At 40.8% G+C, this 21,084-nt stretch overlaps 1 protein-coding gene across 2 annotated transcripts in view; it reads right to left on the bottom strand.

Annotated features, from left to right (window-relative positions):
• Positions 1–21,084, bottom strand: part of BRWD3 (bromodomain and WD repeat domain containing 3) — a 50,153-nt gene that overhangs the window by 23,882 nt on the left and 5,187 nt on the right. For both annotated transcript variants that reach the window (XR_015806726.1, XM_014888154.2), the window contains exons 5-16: positions 17,662–17,812; positions 15,523–15,621; positions 9,375–9,535; positions 8,173–8,394; positions 6,704–6,804; positions 5,999–6,069; positions 5,050–5,150; positions 3,842–3,882; positions 2,323–2,427; positions 1,214–1,367; positions 643–777; positions 124–252 (exon numbers count right to left, since the gene is read on the bottom strand). Coding sequence is in view for 1 of the 2 variants with exons in the window: in XM_014888154.2 (XP_014743640.2) it covers positions 124–252; positions 643–777; positions 1,214–1,367; positions 2,323–2,427; positions 3,842–3,882; positions 5,050–5,150; positions 5,999–6,069; positions 6,704–6,804; positions 8,173–8,394; positions 9,375–9,535; positions 15,523–15,621; positions 17,662–17,812 (1,470 nt within the window). In the remaining variant the exon portion in view is untranslated. The remainder of the gene's footprint in view (positions 1–123; positions 253–642; positions 778–1,213; positions 1,368–2,322; positions 2,428–3,841; positions 3,883–5,049; positions 5,151–5,998; positions 6,070–6,703; positions 6,805–8,172; positions 8,395–9,374; positions 9,536–15,522; positions 15,622–17,661; positions 17,813–21,084) is intronic.

Raw genomic sequence — 21,084 nt, 5'->3', positions numbered from 1 at the left:
TGCTCTATGACCTAATTATTATTTTGTCTGGGCCAGGGTGAGGGAATAAATTGTAACACAAATACAAATTCTAAGACAAAATCATGTCAAGACAGGGAAGAGTTTAAAATTCATTCAACCCACCTTTTCATAATATTTATTGCATCCAAAACCAAATAGTAGCAGATGTCCATGAGAGTCTGTGCAGGCAAAATGCTGCCCATCTGGTGAGAACTTGCAATCAAAAACAGCTCCATGGCCTTGGCCCTCAATCTGTACCAAGCACAGAGAATTCTTTTCACAACCAGACATTCTCTATAAGAGCATTTTCACAAATATTTCCCCTGTGCTCCAACACGTACTGAATCCTCATTCTGTGATTTCTCACCTTGCTCAAGACTGATTTACACTTCTATTTATTAAACTGAATAACAAAATAAAACTTCACATTTTCTCTCTGCCCTGAAATTTCAGCCCAACTTTTAATGTATGTTTTGGAACAACCACCTGGAAGTCTACATTTTATGTTAATGGCAGACACAGGGCAAGATCACCAAAGATCTCACAGCTGTACTGGCTCTGGAGGTATTTACTGAAATCTGCTTTTGTCTCAAGACCAGTTTTGTGAAAAAAGAAAAAAAACAAACTTGTGATCCTTCTTACCATGTTAAAGTAATTGCGAATTTTTGTTCCTTTGTCTATATCCCAAACAAAAATATTCCCATCGTGTCCTGCCGAAAGCACAATCCTTTGGTCAAAGGGATGAGCCTCCAGAACAAAAACTTCATCATCGTGACCCTGCAATGACAGCAGAGGGGGAAAAATGTTTTATTTCTCCGTGTGGTATCTCCAGATGTGCTGGGAGTCACTGACAGGACATCCCAGATCAGGGAGTCACCCAGGACACCACAATTTACTGGAACTGTGCTTGGTCACCATTCCTGCCACAGGTTTGGCAGTGTCACTGCTCAGCATCACTGAGATGGGGACGGATGGGGAGGAAGGAGACATCAAGGCACAAATGGAGCCTCCAGAGGGTTCCCTGCCAGCCAGCAATCACCAGGATTCTGCACATCAGCTCCCTTCCCCATGGTGCACCCTCCTCCCAGCAGGCAGGGGACAGCTGGACACTTCAACACCAAATCCTTGTCACAGGAATGGTGATGAGTTCAGCCTCCAATCAATCTCAGAGTGAACTACATCCACTTGGGATTCCCCCTGGAATTGTACTCACAGATAAGCTATGGAGAAGCTGCCCTGTGGATGAGTTCCACACTTTGAGGAGGAAATTGTTGACTGCAGTGATGACAGTGGCATCGTATCGATCCCAAGCCACCATGGTGACCTTCAGCTTGGTGACTTTGTCCTCTCCAGATGCCACATTGTTTCTAAGAAATCAGCAATTTAAAAAGGAATAAATCAGTAACAACATATGGAAACACTTAGGAGAGCTAATTCAGTATGAAATTCGGGGGTGGATGGATCACAGGCACCTCTGTGACTCTGGCTAAGGCAGGAGAATGAAGGATGGTTCTGCAGTGGTAAAAACCAAATACGGGAAATATTCAGTGCCACTGAGATTTATAGAGCTCTATTTCCTTAAAAAGGACATTTTCTCCTCTCTCCCTAAGCCATCATCCTTCCCTACCCTGATTTTTCCTTTCAGGTCTATTAGGCTTTTTCCTACAAGTCATTTTTCTTATCAGTCATCAATATCAGTAAACTCCACAGTGAGCAGGAACCTGCTAAATAAATCCAACTCACACTTCCGACTGCAAACACTGCAAATGCAACCACTGAAATATGGAGAATTCTGCAAAGCAAGTGCCTAATGGATTTCTCCATTTCTGCTCTTTGTTGCTGTGAATACTCAATTACAATTCAATTACAGGGCACTTAAAGAAGTCACTTGAGGATCTCAAAAAGAAAAACTCAAAACCCTAACTGAACCTGAGAACCAAGCATTAATTTCACTTCTTACTTGGAAACCTAAGGTAGAAATACAATGTTAAGAACCATGTTGGATATATATACATATACATATATATATATATATTAGCAAATGATTACTGGGGCTCTACCAAAATCTCCTTCTGTGAGATCAATTCTTATTTCATGTGTAAAATACTAAATATTCCTCAACCATTAGGATAGGGAAGTACTAACAGATTATTATTTATATGGGGGTGAATTAACTGTGGAAATCGAAAAAGCCACGACACTTTCAATGCATTCATGGAAATAAATTCAAAATGGAAGCAAATAACCAGTTTTCAATATAGTGGAGCATTTAGCTTGCAGGTAAATGTGTTGATGAGGTGTGTTGTGCTTGCTTTGCTTTACCCTGTCATTTTTGTAGCCATATCCAGAACCAGACTCTTCCAGTCATGCTGATGGTAGTGCCAGATTCTTGCTGTTCCATCTCTGCTTCCACTGACAAACCTTAAGCTGTGGGGCCAAAGGAAAAAAAAAAAGCCATGAAATTCTGAATAAAGATGGTTTCATCCCCACGTGGACACCAATAAATGATATATAATACACTTGAAGTGTGTACTTGTGCATCTTTACTTGTCTCACTCATGAGGTTACAATTTTCCTATCAGATCTTGTAGGGTACAAGAGAGTTTCTAGCCCACAACATTAATTACATTTGGCTCCAGCAGCAGATGGCCTTGGAATGACTTCAATGTCGTAATTCATATGAGCTGCACATTCCCTTTTTAATGACATCAGCAAATCCCTGGAGCAGCTCAGAGTGGCAGCAAAGAAAGGGAAACTGCATGCCAGGAGTCTGGCATAAATTATAATGCATTAACTTAGGGACAGGGTGAAGACAGGCAAGGGGAAGAGCCAAATGGAGCACAAGGAGGTTGTCCTGTTTGGAGCTGAACAGGAATATTTTAATTTTTAAACCCCTCCTTATTTAAAAATTTCAAGCATGCAGAAAATGTATTTAACCACATCATAATGCTTTGGCCATCAATGTCACAGAAGTAATTTTTTTTGAGAAACTGGGAAAAAAGCTCCTCAACATTTTTACAGGATGGCAAACACCTTTGGAAGTATATTCCATTTATACACAAAATTACACTTAAAAGGCAAATCTATTCAATTTTAAGAAGCAATTGTTTCACCTTTTCAGTTTCCCTGATCTGATTTTTTTCACTGTGATGAAAAAGAGCTTGAAAATGCTTGTGACAAATTAATTTTCTTCTTAATTTTACTTCTTTATATTAAAATAAAAAGGAAGGTACCCCTTTTCCATTCAAAGCATTGTTATAGAATACAATTTTCAGTGAGTATGCAACCTCATTCCCTCTCACATGGCTTGGAAGGAAATGGTGCTACAATTACCCCAGCACATTCCCACAAAATTCCACATGACAGCTACAGTAGGGCTTGGAAGGTTCATCCCTTAAAGACACATCCCTTACACCTCCTGCTCAGCAAAATAAGGAACAGGAGCAAAAGCTGAGATAAAAACATCTATATTTACTAACTTTTCTTTAGACTACATTGATTTAGAATACATCTATTGCTTATGGAGGAAGAGCATTGTAATCAATGTGGGGGCTACCTGGGAAGGTTTTTACACAGAAAGGTTATAAAATTTGATATCCAATTTGCTGTTTGAAACAAAAAAACAAATTAAAAGCATAATTACAGAACATTTTTGTTGTTACAGCAGAGGACAACGAGTTTGAGCTTGTGGACATGACACACATCTTGCAACACACTGCAATAATTTGTCCAGGATTAAGCCAAGCCCACGGGCTAATCTTCCTGTTGTGCCAAATTTTCCATGAAATGTAGTTTGGAAAATTAAATATCATCACTGTCAGGTGCAAAACCCAGCACTCACCTGTCACCGTTGTTACAGAACTGCACTGCAACCACTTTGTCCTAAACAGGAGGGAGGAAAACAACAGAAGTGAAAAACTCAGCCTAAAAGATCTCCATGATGAGCTTTTCACTTAGCAAATTAAAAAAAAAAACTCTAAAAAATCTAGTACAGGAAAGTTGTATTTGAAGTTAAGCTTCACCGGACACATTGTGTTAAACACTGAAACAGAAAATTTCAGAGAGGTGATGGTTTCCTGCAAATTTTAGACCTAAAATGACAGGGTATCAAAAAAATTAATCCAAAAAAAGCAAACCTTGGTTTTACTAACACTTACAAATCGTTGACAAACAAATGTTATGTTTTAGACATAGTTTTGTCCTTTTTTTAATCTGCCAAATACTTGTGCTGGCTCCATGATTTGCTCTCCTTACTCCCACTCGTGTCTCTATCTCCTGGTAACTGGGATTTGTTTTAGGAGGGGCTGACAGCTGTCTGCAGGATTAAGAGTGGACTTAAAGAAATTAAAGGAATTAGAGCCTCTTCCAAACCTGTTCAATACAGAAAATATCTTTTTCTTTTGTGAGCAAAATATTTGTTAGATGTGTTGGCTTGGAGACCTCAATGTGAGAGCCACAACTCCCACTGAAGTTCAGGGAATCAATTTAGACCTTGGGCTCAATCCATAAAATGTTCCTGAGGTGGTAAATTTGTAGTTCGAATTTTTATGGGAATCTTTCTGCATTATCTAAAAAAAAAAAATGCTTTTAAGCTTTATTTTCTAAATGAAATTACCATCATGCCCCAAATTTTGACAGCACAGTCGAAAATTTGAATTACTTTGTCTTATGTGGATTGAACTAAACATTCAACAGCAAGTTTAATAGGAAAAAATGACATTGTGCAATGACATGGTGCATTAAAACTATTTTAATTCCTCATTCCATCACAGATTTTTTCAAGAGTAAGGGAAAATCACCTAGTTCCTCAGTTTTCTGGGGGAATGAAATACATAAAGCCTACTTTGCACAAACCTCTTGCCTCAGAGAGATTTAAAAATAAACATCCCACAAATTTCCAGACATTAAAATACCGCAATGTTGAAAGCCAAACAAATTCTAGACAGTGAATTAAAAAAAAAATAAAAATAGGATGTACAGAAATCAAGTTCCTGAAATGAGGAAAAGGTGGGAGATAAAAAGAGATTTTCACTTGGATTTTCCTCTTACCGTGTGAGATTCCAGCTCAGCCATTTTCTCTGGAGATTCTGAGCCCAAATAATAAATTCTTATTACATGGTCTGTACTCCCTGTTGCAATGAACATGCCACCTAAAACAGAGAATTCTGTGTGAGAAGAAAAGTCATCCAAAGAACAACTTATTTTTACTTCATTTATTTTAATTTGCTGCTTTCTTGTCAAAGCAGCAAACTAGTTTTAAACAGAAAATTTCAATGTAAACAGGTAAATGTCAAATAAAATATTTAAATGCAGTTTCAATACCTATTTGGCACACATCACAGAAATTATTGCTGAGCTGGGATGTAGTGATTAAAGTATTTTATTGTAATTTCTTTACAATATTGCTCAAAAAGGGCACTATTGTGTGGTTTACTGCATTGTAATGGGTTTAGTTTATTCAGGATTTCTGGCTTTAAAGAAAGAATGTGGCTCTACAAAAGTTCTCAATTTCAAAAAGCAAATTTAATGAGCAGTTACATCATTTTCTTTGTAAAAATCAGTATTTTTGCTATTCAAAGCTGCAGAGGAGGATTGTTAAGCTGAGATTCTCCAAAATATTGAACTGATCCTCTTAGAATTCAGACAAATTTGGAAGATTAGCAAAAGTGTAATCTTTGACAGAGGACTTCCACAACATTTCACTCAAAAAGTTTACAGGGTAAAGTCTTAAAAGGATGTTACAGAGAAATATCTCTGATGTGCAAAACAAGAGACTGAAAGCCTTGGAAGTGGTCAAGATATTTTAGCTTAAATTATAGGAAAAAAAAAGAAAGAGCAGCTTGAGGCAGATACTTTGCAGGGAAAATTTCCAATAATCACAATTTGACAGGGATAAAATTAACTGGGAAAGGGTTTAACACTATTTCTATTTAAAGAGAAGTAACAGAACTGTCACCAAAGCCCCAAATTCATGAAACAGCTGATGCTGGACACATACCAGAACTGAAAGATGAACAGGAGATCTGAACACCAGGCCTGGACCTCTCTGCAAACTTCACAGGACGATCCCTACATGTAAAACACAATATTTTTATTTTTCCTCCTTTATTCAACACAAACAGTTCCCTGCAGCTCAGCAGGTTGAGGTCAAGCTCATCTTACATCTCTTAATTTGGTAATTCTCACCTAAGCTTGCTGGAATTTATTTTTCCTTTTAGGAATTTTCTTCCTTAGTTTACTAAGGAAACAATTCTCTAAACTGAGATTATTTAACTGAGTCACCATTATACTCACCAATTCAAATCTATTTAAAACAGACCCTGCCAAACCATTAATCCAATAGCATTTCCTCCCAATTAAATGTGGGTTTGATGACATCTACATATGTACATTCTTCTGATTAAAAGCAAATTAATTCTTCTGCCTGCACATTTTGGACAGGGATTTAATCCTGAATGTAAAAGCTTGAATTTCTTCTACAACTTTGGCTTGCAAAGCACAAACCTCAGAAATAACAACCCCAATCTCTGCCTCCCCTTTGGGTTTCAATGCCACAGAATCTCAAAGTGTTCCTGCCCCACACACCAGTTTACTGAGCAAGAAAACACCCTTATTTCATTATCTCAGCATCATTCTCCGTGCCAAAATTAAAAATAAATCCCTCCTTGAGTTAAAATAATTGTAATTATCTAAACAGTCTCACTTGAATTTCATGGTGTTCGCATGCCACTGCCAGAAACAGATTGTTCCGTCGGCACCAGTGGAAGTGAGGTATCGAGTTGTTCCTTTCCTTGCTGGAGAGAACTAAAAATAAAAGTTGTAACAATTAAACCAGCTCCTATTTTCTCTTCTTTCATGCTGGAAACTTATTGACAGGAATGTTTTTCACTAACATATTAGTTTCTCCCCAGGAGTATAGAGAGCAGGGGTAAGCACAGAATCTGAACTTCCATAAAAATGAAGTTGAGGAAATGGAAAACACCTACATTTGGATTAGGAATTCTTTTTTTTTTACCATACAAAGGAAATTGGAGAAATTAAACAAGTCCAGATCCTGTAAATGGGGCAAAACTATGAGGAAGAAGTTATTTCTAGGATAAAACTGGATCAGACATGGCAAATACAGCTATTCCTGCATCCAAGCCCAATGAAGAGCTGCACAGCAGGATCCCCTCTTCTCTATCTTCCTAAACCTCTCTAAGGAAGGGAAGCCTTTTTATTCTCAATGTCATAACTGCAGCAATACCTTTAATCCTCAGGCTACCTGGTAATTTGATAAAGAAATCCAGTACTGTTTCCTCAAAAAGCAGTGACTGATTATATTCCAAATTATCAGTTTACAAAGAGCTTGAGAGAAACACACACATACACACACATATATATACACATATACATGTAAGCAAATAATACACCAGTTCAAAAGCTAGGTTGGAAAATATATTTCTGACACAATCACCTTAAAATGGCTGAAATCAAACAAAATTGGAAGTGCAGAGAAGATGGGGAGAAATGAGACTCCTGGGGAATACTGGCATGATAGAGAAGCCTGTGCTGAATCCAAGGCAGCACCACTCCAGGAGAGAGGGACTCTGAGCCAAACAGCCCCACTCACTCTCCCCTCTATGTGCATCACCTGCCAAAGTGCAGGGATTGTCTTTTTTATCCTGGAATTTTGGTTTTTGGAGATTTTTGCCTGGCAGTTATAAAGTTTTTTTAAAGAAAGTCTGCATTTGCTACAACATCCAGAGCAGCTCTTTAAGCTAAGATAAGAAGGCAACAAGAAATGAGGAGCAAGGAATTTTAACTGATCCTTTGGAAAACAAGAATTCTCTGTGAACACAAGAGTGCTGGGTCAGGTGCTGTGCCAGGAGCACCACCAAAGATGCCAAACATGTCAGTGAGTCGAGCCAAGGAGATGCTGCTGCTCTCTGAGTTGCTCTAAAAGAGCATCAGATCTCCCATTTTCTAGACCTAAGGAAGCAGCAGTGGGATCACCCAGCTAAAAGCACATGAAAGCAGGAAGATGATCCCCTGGACACCGTAGGATTGATTTAACCAGGCAAAACACCTTTGAGTCAGGACAAATCATAGACAAAAAGATCAATTTTACCCTTGACCGCCACAGCTCTTGTTACCATTCTAATTCAAGGGGTAAAGCCCATCAGTCCTCACCTGTATGGAAGTGATGGAAGCTGAGTGGCCCTGCAGGACTGCCAGGGGGGCACAGGTCCTGAGGCACCACACCCTGACCACCTTGTCACAGCTGCCCGCTGCCAGCAGCGTGTTCTCGTAGTTGACGGCCATGTCCGAGATCTCGGCTGAGTGGCCGCGCAGGGTGGACAGCAGGCGCCCGTCATCCGTGGCCCAGATCTTCACCAAACAGTCATCTGAGCCCTGGAATTGCACAGGCATTCCCAAAGGTTACAGCAAACACGGGAGGTGTTCCAGGCACGTCACGCACGGATCGCCGCCGATGGACAAGGATCCCAAAGCCCGTGAACTGATGGGACAACTCAGTGGGATTCCACTGAGCTCCAGTTTTAGGATGGAATTCTTCCCTGTGAGGGTGGTGAGGCCTTGGCATAGGCTCTCCAAAGAAGCTGTGGCTGCCCCTGGATTCCTGGAGCTGCCCATGGCCAGGCTGGGCAGGGCTTGGAGCAGCCTGGGATAGTGGAAGGTGTCCCTGCCCATGGCAGGGAATGGGGCTGGATGACCTGGAAATATTCCATCCCATCCAAACCTTTCTGGGATTCTATGATTCTATGAACTGTGGAGTCTGGGGATCACCCTATGGAGTCATGGAATTCAATTTGATAAAAGTCATGGAATTACAGGATGGTTTATACTGGAAAAGGATCTATTTGGAAGGCAGGGACACCTTCCACTATCCCAGGCTGCTCCAAGCCCCACCCAACTTGGCTCCAGGGACGGGGCAGCCACAACTTCTTTGGACACCTTGTGCCAGGGCCTCACCACCTCATAGAGAAAGATTTCTTCCCAATATCCCACCTAACCCTCTCCTCTGGAAGTCACTCCTTGTCCTGTCCCCCCACGCACAGGGATTAACATTAACAGCTAAATATGCAACATTCATTTGAAAAATCTGTTGATTTTTAAATATGCCCAACAAAAAGCAAGGGCATCACCACAGAAATGGATGTTACTGCATTCTGCAGAAAAAGTTACAATAATTGTCATGTATTCACTGACACACTACAAATCCAGGAAGGTAAATTTAGTAGAAAAGCAGCTGAACAAAGTCATGTCTGCATCTCAATCAGTGACTAAGAGGCTGTTGAGAGACTCAGGAAAGAAAGAAATCAAACCAAACAAAGCAATCTTGGAAAAGAAAAAGGTCCAAATTTTAAACTTACTGTAAAAATTCTCCTCCCACTGCGATCAAAAGCTATGCAATAAACAGAGGAGAGGTGCCCCAAAATCCTCTTGTGCATCTTCATGTGTTGGTAGGTGGATGTTGGGAACAAGTGGCTGAAACGGCCACATCCAGTTAATTGCCTGGCAGAAAGGATATGAACTAGGAGAGAAAAAAAGAAGCAAAAAGAAGAGTGAGACTTGAATTTTGTCCAGAACTCAGAGTAAATAAATATTAAATCAAATATAGTATTTATTAGCAACTTTATTATTAGAATCAGTAATAAATCTGAACCTCTTCCACCTTATCAGAACATTCTGTCCAGTGTTATAAAAAGAAATCCCACTCCTGATGGGGCCTTTCAATACCCACCACAAGCTGCACCTGCTTCCTTACCAAAAATGAAAGCAGAAAAAAGTTCCTACCACAACTGGGAGTTATTCCAATGTCCAATTCATGAACAGGTAACAGACACATTTATCCTACATGGACATGGAAAATCTTAGTGGAAAATCTTTGAAGGAAGAAAGGAAATTTAGGAAATTACATGTTACTAATATCAATTACAAAAAGAGTATAATAATAGTTTATTTTAAGTGCTTTTTTGTGATAAAAGAAGTGATAAAAATATTTCCTTGGAATGGCAACCAGATCATTTGTGAGTGCCATAGGACTTCCACATCCACACCCCTGCATTCCCATGGCCATGGAATTAACAAGGAATAGGTGGCACTGATGGAAAAATCCCAGAGGGAGAATGGCAGGTAGGAGAAAGAACTGCAACAACAACAAACTCCTTCCCATTTCCACAGCCAGCAGCCCTTCCAAGAACAGTCTAAAACTTAAATGCAAAACCCATCCTGTAAAAAAGCTTTTGATTGGATGCACAATTTGAGACCATTTTGGGGTATTTAATTTCACCAATCCTCTCCTATTACTATTTTCCCTAACCTATCCTCACTCATAGCACTTGAACTTTGGATTTGAAAGTTTTGAGAGGGTTTTTCAGTGGCACTTGAGGATCTAACAGAGCTGTGCTGGTGGGTTTGTGGAGTCCTTGTGATAACAGATCCCCTGCAGCAACTCCTTATCTTCCCCTGCACCTTGCTGTGGGCTGGGCTTCACAGGAACCCCACGAAGCTCTTTAGTGCCTTTCACTTCTTTAGCTTAACAGTCTAGTGAAAAATTCGAGCTATTTCGCAATTGTCTCATGATATCACTGCCAATCTACACAAAAAAAGATCACGGAATACATTAAAAAATTAATCTACAAAGTCAAGAAGTGCCATTTCAAAGGGTTGCTAACCCATAACTCCATGTGTAAATTGATACCATTGAAGTATTTACACACAAGCAAGGAAAAGAAATTGTTTCCAGCTTCAAAGAAAGCATTTTTGTGTCTCAGTTTTAGGCTCTGCAATGTGGATTATTTTTAATCACTCAAAGCAATAGAAACATGACACACGAGGGGAAAAAAAGCTGCATAAAAGATGCTTGCAAAAAGCCATCGGGCCCCAGCATAACCTCACCTTCAGTCAATATTTGCTTTGCATGTAAAAACACACATTCAGCAATACTAAAAAGCAAACCACACTAACACAAATTAATTTACTACCTACCTACTATTCAACTGATACCTGATATTATACAAGACTGTTAAACAAAACTGTCTCCCTAAGCAAAGTAAAACTGAAATTTTAAACTCTTTTTCCTACCTCCAACACAGAGATCCTGCAGGGATAAATGCTCTACAAGGAACCTCAGCTTTGCCTATACATTATTTTATTTACTCTTCAAGTATGACAGCTTAAAAGCTGAATTCTTTAAAAGATCACACCTCCCTTTCCCCCACCCTGTAGGCCAACAGAGACGTGGAGCCATTCAGCAACATGGTGATTGTGCTGTGCTTTTCAAGGCTTCAAGCATTTCAATACACATATATTTATATCTTCAAATACATAATAACAGTGTATCTGTGCCTATAAGCAATTTCAAATGGCTTCGAATATTTTTTTAACCACATAAAGAATCGTGTGAATAAAAAAGATACACTCTCACGTCAAAATATTCCTAATAATCACAATATTTTCTGTGTCCCCCTGCAATCCTTCTGAACATTTACCACTGCTGTTTGTTGTAAACCCCAGGAAGGAAGCACCAAAAGGCACCAAAATCCCACAGTTTTGGCACCTCATTTTTCCAGTCGATTCCCAGCCTTGCAATCAGTTCAGCTTCAGCGGATATGAAAGTAATTTCTTTTTTTTTTTTTCTGTGTTTATTTCTCTATTTGCACAATAGGGACAAAACTTCTCATCTCCCATGGATAATTACCAAATAAAAAGCCCTGTTTATGAAATGCTTCAATAAGAGACATCCAGAACTGTTGAGCCATGAGGAGCAACAACTTTATCAAGGCAACATGATCTTTGGAAAAAAAAAACCAAAAAGTATCACTGCTTCAAAAGAGCAAACCAAACATTCTCCATTCCTGTAATTTTAGGAAGATTAATACACAATACCTAAATAGGGAATTACCCCCACATGACAAAAATCCCTGTCAAGTTTCCTTTCCACAGCACAATGAAGTTATTGTCCTCCTAAGGCCTCAAAGCATTAAAACCCAACAACAATTCCCACATGGAGAAACAGCAACTTAGTAACCCTAAAAAATTTTACTAACCTATCTCATTAACTGATGTATTTCATGCCACACTGGATGTAAGAGCTGCCAAGTCCACCCCCTCGCTATTCCCTGCCAGGAAAAATTTTCAAGACACTTATTTCCCATAAAAAGGGAGGAGATCCAGCCTTCTTGATAAGAAAAGTTAGTTTTGTCCCGACACTGAAGGGCCATCTCAGCTCCTCCAACTACCAACCTGTAAAATACAGGCATTTTTCCCTTTCTTCCCCACAGTCCTTGGTCCTGGGAGGCCACACCTTGAGGAGAATTGCAGTGCTTAATGCAAGTCACATAAACTGACAACAGCAATTCCTAAATCACAATTTACCTCACATTCCACTACAGGTAACGGCACAACCTAAAAACCCTCGCAAGAAAGTTCACCTAGGAAGGAGAAACCCCACACTCAGCAACAACAACCCACCAGTGAAAGCTAGATTTAAAAAACAATCATCAGACAGCCCAGACTTCAAAGTTCAATCAGAACCTCAGAAGGAATTCAAGAATTCCAGTGAGGCAAAGTCACTGAGCAGCACCAGCTGGAATTCCTGCTCTCCCTAAAAACCCTTGTCTCGATCCACTTTTTGCAAGGAAAATTAGAAAATGGGAAACTGGTGCAAATGTTTGTTTTAAAATCAGTTTCTCAGGGGTGATCAGACTGTTTTACCTTCTGCAAGAAGCACTGCGGCTTTGTAATGAGGACCTAGATTTTACCCCCATCACAAATCCGAGCAGGGATCGGGTACCACCCATGGGAGAGACACAAGCCAGGATTTCACAGGAATGCCAGGAAACCAACACAGTTGGCTCCCACGTGGAAAACACCTTCTCAGAGGGTGGCTGTGCGTCCACAGAGAGCCTGGACCCAGGAAAAGCAGTGAAAGCACAGCGTGTCCCAGCTCTGGGAGCTGCTGACCTCATGGAACTCATTTCCAGCACGAACCATCATTGATTCCTGACCTCATCCCAGCGCTGCTCTTTGGCAGGCCCAAGGTAGCTGGATCACCTTGACTGTGAATTTCCATGAGCTGAAATGCTTATTCACTGAGACTGTGCTGAAAACCTTCTCCTTCCAAATTTTGTGTTGTTTTCACTAACAACAGCTGCCCACAGAAAGATTTCCATCCTCAGGTTAGAGCAGCTCTTAAAAAGAGTGAAAACAACTTTCTTTCTGATTTGCTCTGAGCTGCCTGCAAAAAAAAAAAAAAAAAAAAAGCCCTGACAAAATCGAAGGAGCATCAAAAGCAGGTTTATCAAAGGGGAATCACTCCCAGTCCTGAGGTACTGCATGACCAGTCTTTCCACTTTCAGTCTGCAAGAGCACAAAGGGAGCCCTAAAAGTTCCACTACAGCAAAAGCTGCCCAGAAAGGCTCGAGCAGACTCTCCTCCTCCATGTCATCCTGCTGGCAGCAGGAAGCTCTGCCAGTGTTTTCCCTCCCTGTCCCCTTCCAGCAGTTCACCACATCCCTGGGAATGATTTCCACAGCTCAGCACTTTCCCAGAGACTCCCCCAGCCAGGAGATTCCCAGCTCTGCATAAACACACTGGGAAAAGGCCACATGGATTTCCCACTCCAGTTCCACTGTGCAGGACCTTTCATTTTGGAGTATGGACCACAAGATCCCATCCCAACCACCCAAAAAGGCAACCACTGCAACTCCCAACTCTTGCAGCTGGGCCCTCCCAGTTGATCCCAGCTGGACCATCAGTAATTCCATTCTCTCAGCTTTTATGGTGGAAAGTTTAAATCCTTATCACTGGAAGGGAAACGATGTGAGACTACTCCTGGCTGCTCATCCTATACCTAATTTACCACTTTGCACAGGTACTTACACAATCACCTCACTCCTGAATACACATCAATGGGTTTCTTTTACTTCAGCCCAACTCCTCCAGCAAGTAATTCCAGAAAAGTCCATCTGCCTGAGCCAGCACGATGTGGGAATTCACAGTTATGCCAAAATACCAAAGAGGTCGGGCACACTTCTTCATCTTGTACTTCAGACACACACACACACACACACACTGCAGCATCTCTGGCTGGCAAAACTCACCAGGAAAAAAACACCCATTTTGCACAAATAGGCACAGAATTTTCTGACTTCCTCTTCAGGATTAAAAAGAAACTTCTTCCAAAATCAAACTTTTGCCCGAAGTCAAATCCATATTTTAATATTTATGCACATTTTCCTCTCTTAGTAGTAGTTTATGTAGCTACACCAAAGGACTGAATTTTTCCAGGAATCAATACTTATAAAAATCATTTCCTGGCTATGAAAGACCCTTTTCCATATAATACCTTTGTATTTCTTAAAAAAAAGAAACAATTAGGAAAACATCCAAACAAAACAATTATTCTGTTTTTTAATTCACTAAATTGTTACCAAGCAAGCAGCACAGCCCTTTGCCATGAAAGCATGACAAATGCTAAAGTCCAATCTGCCAGGATGGCTCATTAATAATACCACATATTCCAAAAACACCCAGTCTGATGAAAGAATTGATCCAAGAATCCATGCAGAAATACAACCAGAGGAGTTGTGTGCAATAAATCTACAATTCAGACCATTAGTAATCCATCAGCACAACTGCTCACAGTAAAGCAACTGCAGAACCAGCCTAAAATAATAAATACACAGAGAGGGTAGAAACAGAAAACTGCCAGCACCATCCCTACTTCTCCAAAGGGAGGAAGGATCCATATATGAAAGGACTCCCTGACAAACCAGGAAAATGTATCCATTTGCACAAACAGAGATAAAATACCCCAAAAAGAAACAAACCAGGATTTACTTTTATGCCTGCAAGAATCAATTTTTTTTGCTATAAAAACAGTTAATGAAAGTTCAAACCATACAAGGCAAACACTTGAGTTTATATAAAACAGAGCAGCTCTGTGATGAGATGTAAGCTGAGAGCCCACATATATCTGAGTTTTATACAAGCTCTTTATCTAATTGTGTGGACAACTGAGGCTGAAGGAACACAAATGTTGCTTTGGTGATTATTTCCTTTTTGGAGAGGGATGTTGCAAGCAGTCTGTTTTCTGTCATAATCCAACTAAAAGGAATTCTTGAGTAAAAGAAGTTCCCTGGGAGCCAGACTCTTTGTTCTGGCTAAGATTCCATGATGATTCCAGGATTCCATGCTCCTGTGAGCATGCACATCCAATCTTACAACCACATGTACGTATTATGGAGGCAAACCATAAAAAAATACTTAAGCCCAATGCCCTCCAAACAGCCATGCAAAACATGGCTAAACACACTGTGGAAAATCCAATCCTGAATAACACAAAAATTATTCTATTGTCAGGGAGAGACCTATTTTAGACTAATTCATCATGAATGTCAGAGAAAGCATTAATACAAGCCCAGAGCAGTGTTTTAGTCAGTGAGAGGAACTTTCTGTGGGGTGGGAATAAATACAGAGAGGAGAAAAGAATATTTAATGGACTTGCAGACTCACCCACGTTTGGTGGTTTTCCATAGTTCACTGGGAGTTCGGGGGGTCGGCCCCTGTGCAGAGCTGCAAATGCAGATCCTTTCCATAGTGTGTGTCTGAAGTCTGCACCAGCAAGAGTGACAAGGGACAAGAAATAATCAATACATTACATAATCAAGAGATCAAGCACCACTCTCAACAGCCCAGAATAAGATTTGTCTGATTAAACACTTTGTCAGATTCCTCATTTAAAGATTGCGACTCTGATTTCCAGTTCCTCGGCAGCGTCACTGTAAATGGTTTCAACTTATTTTTGCTTAATTTGAGTGATTTTTGACTCTAAATTCATGGAGAGAAGAAGTGAATTTAAAAAGTGGGTGCACTTTATACTGAGGCCCAACTGAACTCTGCCATGTTTTCCTTTTGCAATGCCAACACTTAAAGCACCTCTGCTTAGGAACTGCACATTTGAGAATTCGCATTTTGCTGCCTGAAAGTGAGAGAAGTGAGGGTTTTTTCCAATAAATCTGTTTTCCTGCAATATGTGGCAATGTGCCCTCCTTTCAGATTGTCCTCTGCACCCCAAGCCCCCCCCTCCCCCCCCAAAAATCATTGTTTTAAAGTGAAGACTGTTCTCTTTAAAGACTCTCCAGCTCTCTGCTGCCAACTGGCCTCGGAGAGGCTCCTCTCTAGAACAATAGTGATTTTTCTGAGACTGTTCAAAGTGCCTCAGAAATTAGACCTGGATTTCTTCCATTTCTGGCCATCTGGAGGGAGAGAAATGAGCTTCCACGGTGAGTAAGTGCTGAAACAGAAGGACAGTGCCGCAGGTTGGTGGATCTGTGCAGCACCATGTAGGTCTCTGAACATAAAGTGCACAAGCTGAGGTGACTCAGAGACTCCTGAGAGCACCTTCTGATTAAACCCCAAACTGCTGCACAGAGTATTAAATGATACTCATTAAAAACAGCACTCAGACTTCCTAAAATAGATCCATCCACCTAAATCCTTCTGTTCCCCTGCAGAAAAATGTTTATTTTCTCTTTACATTTTGCTGCTGTTTGCTTCTAAGCTGCAAACTGAGTGTGCAAGCTTTCTCTGCAAACCTGGATTTCTGCACCTAATTACAGCAAAGCACAGGCAAAACAAGACTCAGTCCCAGAACTCTGTAGGGCTACATGTTTGGGAACAGCTCATCCCTCCAGGAGAGATCCAATGGATGGGCAGATGCTCAGTGTGACTTCACAGCATACAGGGAATTAAGTGCTCAACTGCCACCAAAACAGGAAGGTCCTGCTCTGCCATCCCTCCTCCTCTCCCAGGACAATGCTCCTCCCTCCTGCGTCACCTCCAGCCCTGTGATCCTTCTCCACCAGCTCATTTAATTCACTACAACAAATTTTGCAACATTTCAGCTCCCTGAATCAGCACATCCCAGGATCAAGGAAGTTCTGGCTCCTGCAGGGAGGAAGTGGCAGGGGCATGGAGTGAGGAGGGAAGGAGGAATCACTTCAATAGCAGATGGCTCTCAGATCTCTTTAGTTCTAACACAAAACTGCTCTCAGGATCATTCTCTCAAGCAGAGAGAGTTTTACAAAGGGAAAAGGACTGGTGCTCTTTTCATGAAAGGAATGGGGGCTTTCAAATTAACCTGAAGCAAGGACAAGCAGGAATTGTCATTGAAGAATCAGCCTGGCCTTCTCCTACTCCCTAAATGCTGTCCCAAATGCCACCACCCTGTCCTGTGTCTGCAGAGCCAGGGAGTCAAAGAATGGAAAAAAACAGGCTGAAAAGCAGCCCAGCTCAGTGATTTTAGGCACAGATGTGTGTAAATGTACACGGAAAAAAAGGCATTTTTCAGACACATCAAACCTCTAATCCCATTCACATCATTTACACAAACACCAACACACTGGGGAAGGAGGCAGAAGAAGTAACAAGATCAGGCAACCATAGGCAAGAATTCCTTAAAATAGCATTTTCAAACCAAAAAAATACATCCAACAGGGCCAGCAACAACTGCATTTTAGGAAGAAAAAAGCTGGCAAGCACAGGAGACAAACCAGGGCTCATGCAAACACACAGATATCCCGACAGGAATGGTAACAAAAGGGGGTTAATCATTAAAATAGAATTCAAGCCCAGAGAAATTGAGAATCTTACCTTTTGCTGCCCTCAGGAGAGACTGGCGCCCCACACCCAGCAAAGTCTGCACCCCCAGGACACTCTGGGGGATTTCCTTGTCTAAGAGGGGTCCAAGTCTCTCACAGATCCTAAGAAGATAATCCGGAGGGATGTGTGCATTGACAGCCACCTAAACACACAAACAACACAGACATTTGCAAACTGGTTTATTTTTCCTTGAACTGGTAGCACTTTGCTTGATATTCAAGTGTAAATTCACTGCAAACAAGCTTAAATTCCCTGAAAACTCCCTCAAAATTAATTATATTGCATTTTAAAGTGATGGGGAATGTTGTAAAAGCCACATCAGAAATTTCAGGTTGTAACAGCTTAAATTGTAAATTTATCCCTTACTAAGAAACAGTGTAGTGCTCTGCTCAAACAAGTTTTTTTAAGTCTTTTTTACCTTTCAGTTAATTCTCTTCCCATTTTTTGCTTAACTGAAACACCCTTGCATTGACATCACATGTGCTAAAGAATAAAAACCTTAAAAATTACCTAAAACCCCTAAAGATTACCCTAAAATCAATACTCAGTCTCCACTTTCCTGCTCCTGGGAGTAGGTATCTTTAAGACCCACATGTGTAAGCTCCAATTTTGTCATGTTGGGAAAACATCCTTTATTTTTCCCTTTGGACAGAGACTGTTTTCTATGGAACAACAACAGTTTTTTCTGACACTGTTCAAACAACAAATAAATTGTGCCTCATTATCCAGAATGTCCTGCACTGCCTGACTCCTACATTTACAAACTGGCAGGAAAAGCTGCCCATCAGAGCTCCTTTGACACAGGACACACAGCTCCATCCACCTCTTTTCATGGATCAACAGCCTCCTGCCTACCCTGATCCCAGGGATGTGCCCAGCTCCTGCCCCAGCACACCAGAGGGAGTGCCAGGCATCAGGAAGGAGGAGAAGCTCTGTAATTCCCTCAGCCCTGCTGCCAAAACATTGTTCACTCAACTGTGTCATCAAACAGATTATTAGGACACGTCGTTGGGAATTTTTTCATTCCAGTTGGGTAACAGCAGTGGAGCTACATGACCCAGCACAGGATAATGTCACCACCTGCACCATGAGCAGGATCAACACTGTCCCATATTTCAGATTTTAACCAAAAAGAAAAGGGAAATAGATCTCATTAAATATACAAATTATCAGTTAACTAAACCCAGCTAAAAACTCTTGCAATGTGAAGGAAACTCTTGGAGAAGAGTTTCCTCCCTCTACTCACCCCTCAGTCACTGCTGGTGAAAGAATCATCTCATCAATCATGATAATTCTAAAGACCCCAAATCATCCTTTTTTCAGTGCAGGAATGAGAAACCCGATGAGTGCATTACCATGTTCTCATTCCAAGACTTTTCATCCTGTGAGTGAGCATTGAGGAATGACCCTGTGAATGCTCTCCTGCACTGACAGGTTTCTCCAGTCATTTTATCTTTTCTCCCTAAAATCAGAGTTCCAAAATTATACTGGCACCTTGCCAGTGGTACAGCCAGCAAAGTTCAGTGTATGAGCATGAATTGTCTTTCACTGTAAATGATGGGATATAACAGAAGTTGAAATGAGAGAAAAGGATTATCCAAACTTTGGTATTTGCCTCTCATTCTGACTCATTCCTGAAACATTGTAAATATGTTCATGTTACAAAACATTTTATGATGCTGCACCAGCTTCCCTTCAGTGTGTAAGATTTCTGAAAGGGTCTGAAAGGGAAGTTCTAGAGAGAGAATCTGCAGCTAAGTAAAATCTGAGTATGAAATTCTTATTTCCATCTTGATAACCAGCAACAAACCCCTCAGTGACCAACCGCCAATATACAGTGATGCATCAACCTTAAGATTAAAGGATCAAAAACACCAACCTAGAAGCTCTGAAATTTTACTTCCAGAGCACCAAAAGAACCCAAACCATACCATTCTCTCTGGAAATGTAAAAAATCCAAACAATTTTCCCAGTGTAGCATAGCAAACACTCCTCTCTTCACCCTGGAGCTGGGCTGGGAGTTTCACCATATTCTGTGCTTAGGAAGGTGCTGAATGAAGCCTGGCAGCAAATATCCCACTGCAGAGACAGAGCCCAAGGTGCTCCACAAGCAGTCCTGACTAACTCCAAAATGGAAAAGGGTTTGGTGGCTTAAAGATGAAAGCACAGTTTTGTAGGGAATAGCAAAGAGCAAACACTGACACACACAGACAGCATTCCCTGATCACACTCCTTTCCCTGCACATCTCCATGTTTCTACAACCCACAACAGCCCCAAATAAGCAATAAGCCCTTAATCTGAATATTAGCACTGCTGTTACTAACAAACAGCTCCATAGGCAGGCAGCAAGAGCAGCAAATTCTCCTGGTGATTTTTTTCCATAATAACTTCCAGAAAAAATGCTTAAATCACAGCCCAGAGCTAAACAAGCAATTCTATTTTCAGGTTCCCAGAAGAACTTGAATCAAAAACCCTTCCTTTCACCTCTGTATGAGAGTTGTAAATGGTTTTTAAGTATTTTTCTAGAACATGAAGTTGCAAACATCCAGCTGAAAAAAACCAACGTTTCTCAGATCAGATTTTCCTTAAAGGAAGGATGGAAAAAGGCAAAGGTACAGCTACACCTCTTAGTGTGTGCTTGTCCAAATCCCACGTGGCAAAATGAAACAGTAGCAAGGATATTATCAACTCCTCAAACATATCAGAAAATATTTCAGAATATAATGAGTAAATATTTCAGAAAATAATCAGAAAAATGGAAAAAAATAGAGATGAGTAATACAGGCCCAAAACATGCACATTAAAATAATGCAGAGCTGAAAACCTGCTAAGTGAGAACAAATGCTGCATCTTGGGATAAATCATAAAATATGTTTTGTTGCCTTAGGATGTGAAAATCATATAAAAGTTAAAACATGAGAGCACAAGAATGGAATAGAACCAGGTGAATTCTCTGACACAGTAACCACAGTTGTACAATGGGTCTAAAAAGTGAAGGATTAAGTGAAACCAATCTATTCTTCTAAAAAAATCTCTTTTTAAAAAACTCCCCCAGTCCTGACTGCTTGAGCCAGGCTGAGATAAGCTGCTCCAGTGATAAGCACAGGCACTTCTATTAGTGAAGTCACATCAGGGCTTGGAGAAATTCAACCCCTAAACCTGCTCATGGTCCTGTGGTTGGAAGTATCATCTCAGAGACCACGAGCAGAGAGTCTTCCCTGGAGCTGGGAGAAGCAGCTTCTTGACAGCTGAAACAAAATCCGCTGGTGTGACTCTGATCCCTGTTTGGACAATGCCCTCAGGCACAGGGTGGGATTCCAGGGGTGTCTGTGCAGGGACAGGAGCTGGATTTGATGATCCTTGTGCGTCCCTTCCAAATCAGGAGTCTGTGATTCTACAGCTGCTGACAACTC

The sequence above is a fragment of the Sturnus vulgaris genome, chromosome 14, assembly GCF_052056855.1.
Source record: "Sturnus vulgaris isolate bStuVul1 chromosome 14, bStuVul1.hap1, whole genome shotgun sequence".
Taxonomy (NCBI): domain Eukaryota; kingdom Metazoa; phylum Chordata; class Aves; order Passeriformes; family Sturnidae; genus Sturnus; species Sturnus vulgaris.
Note: the sequence above shows the minus strand (reverse complement) of the source record. Positions and strands in the feature narration are given on the sequence as shown.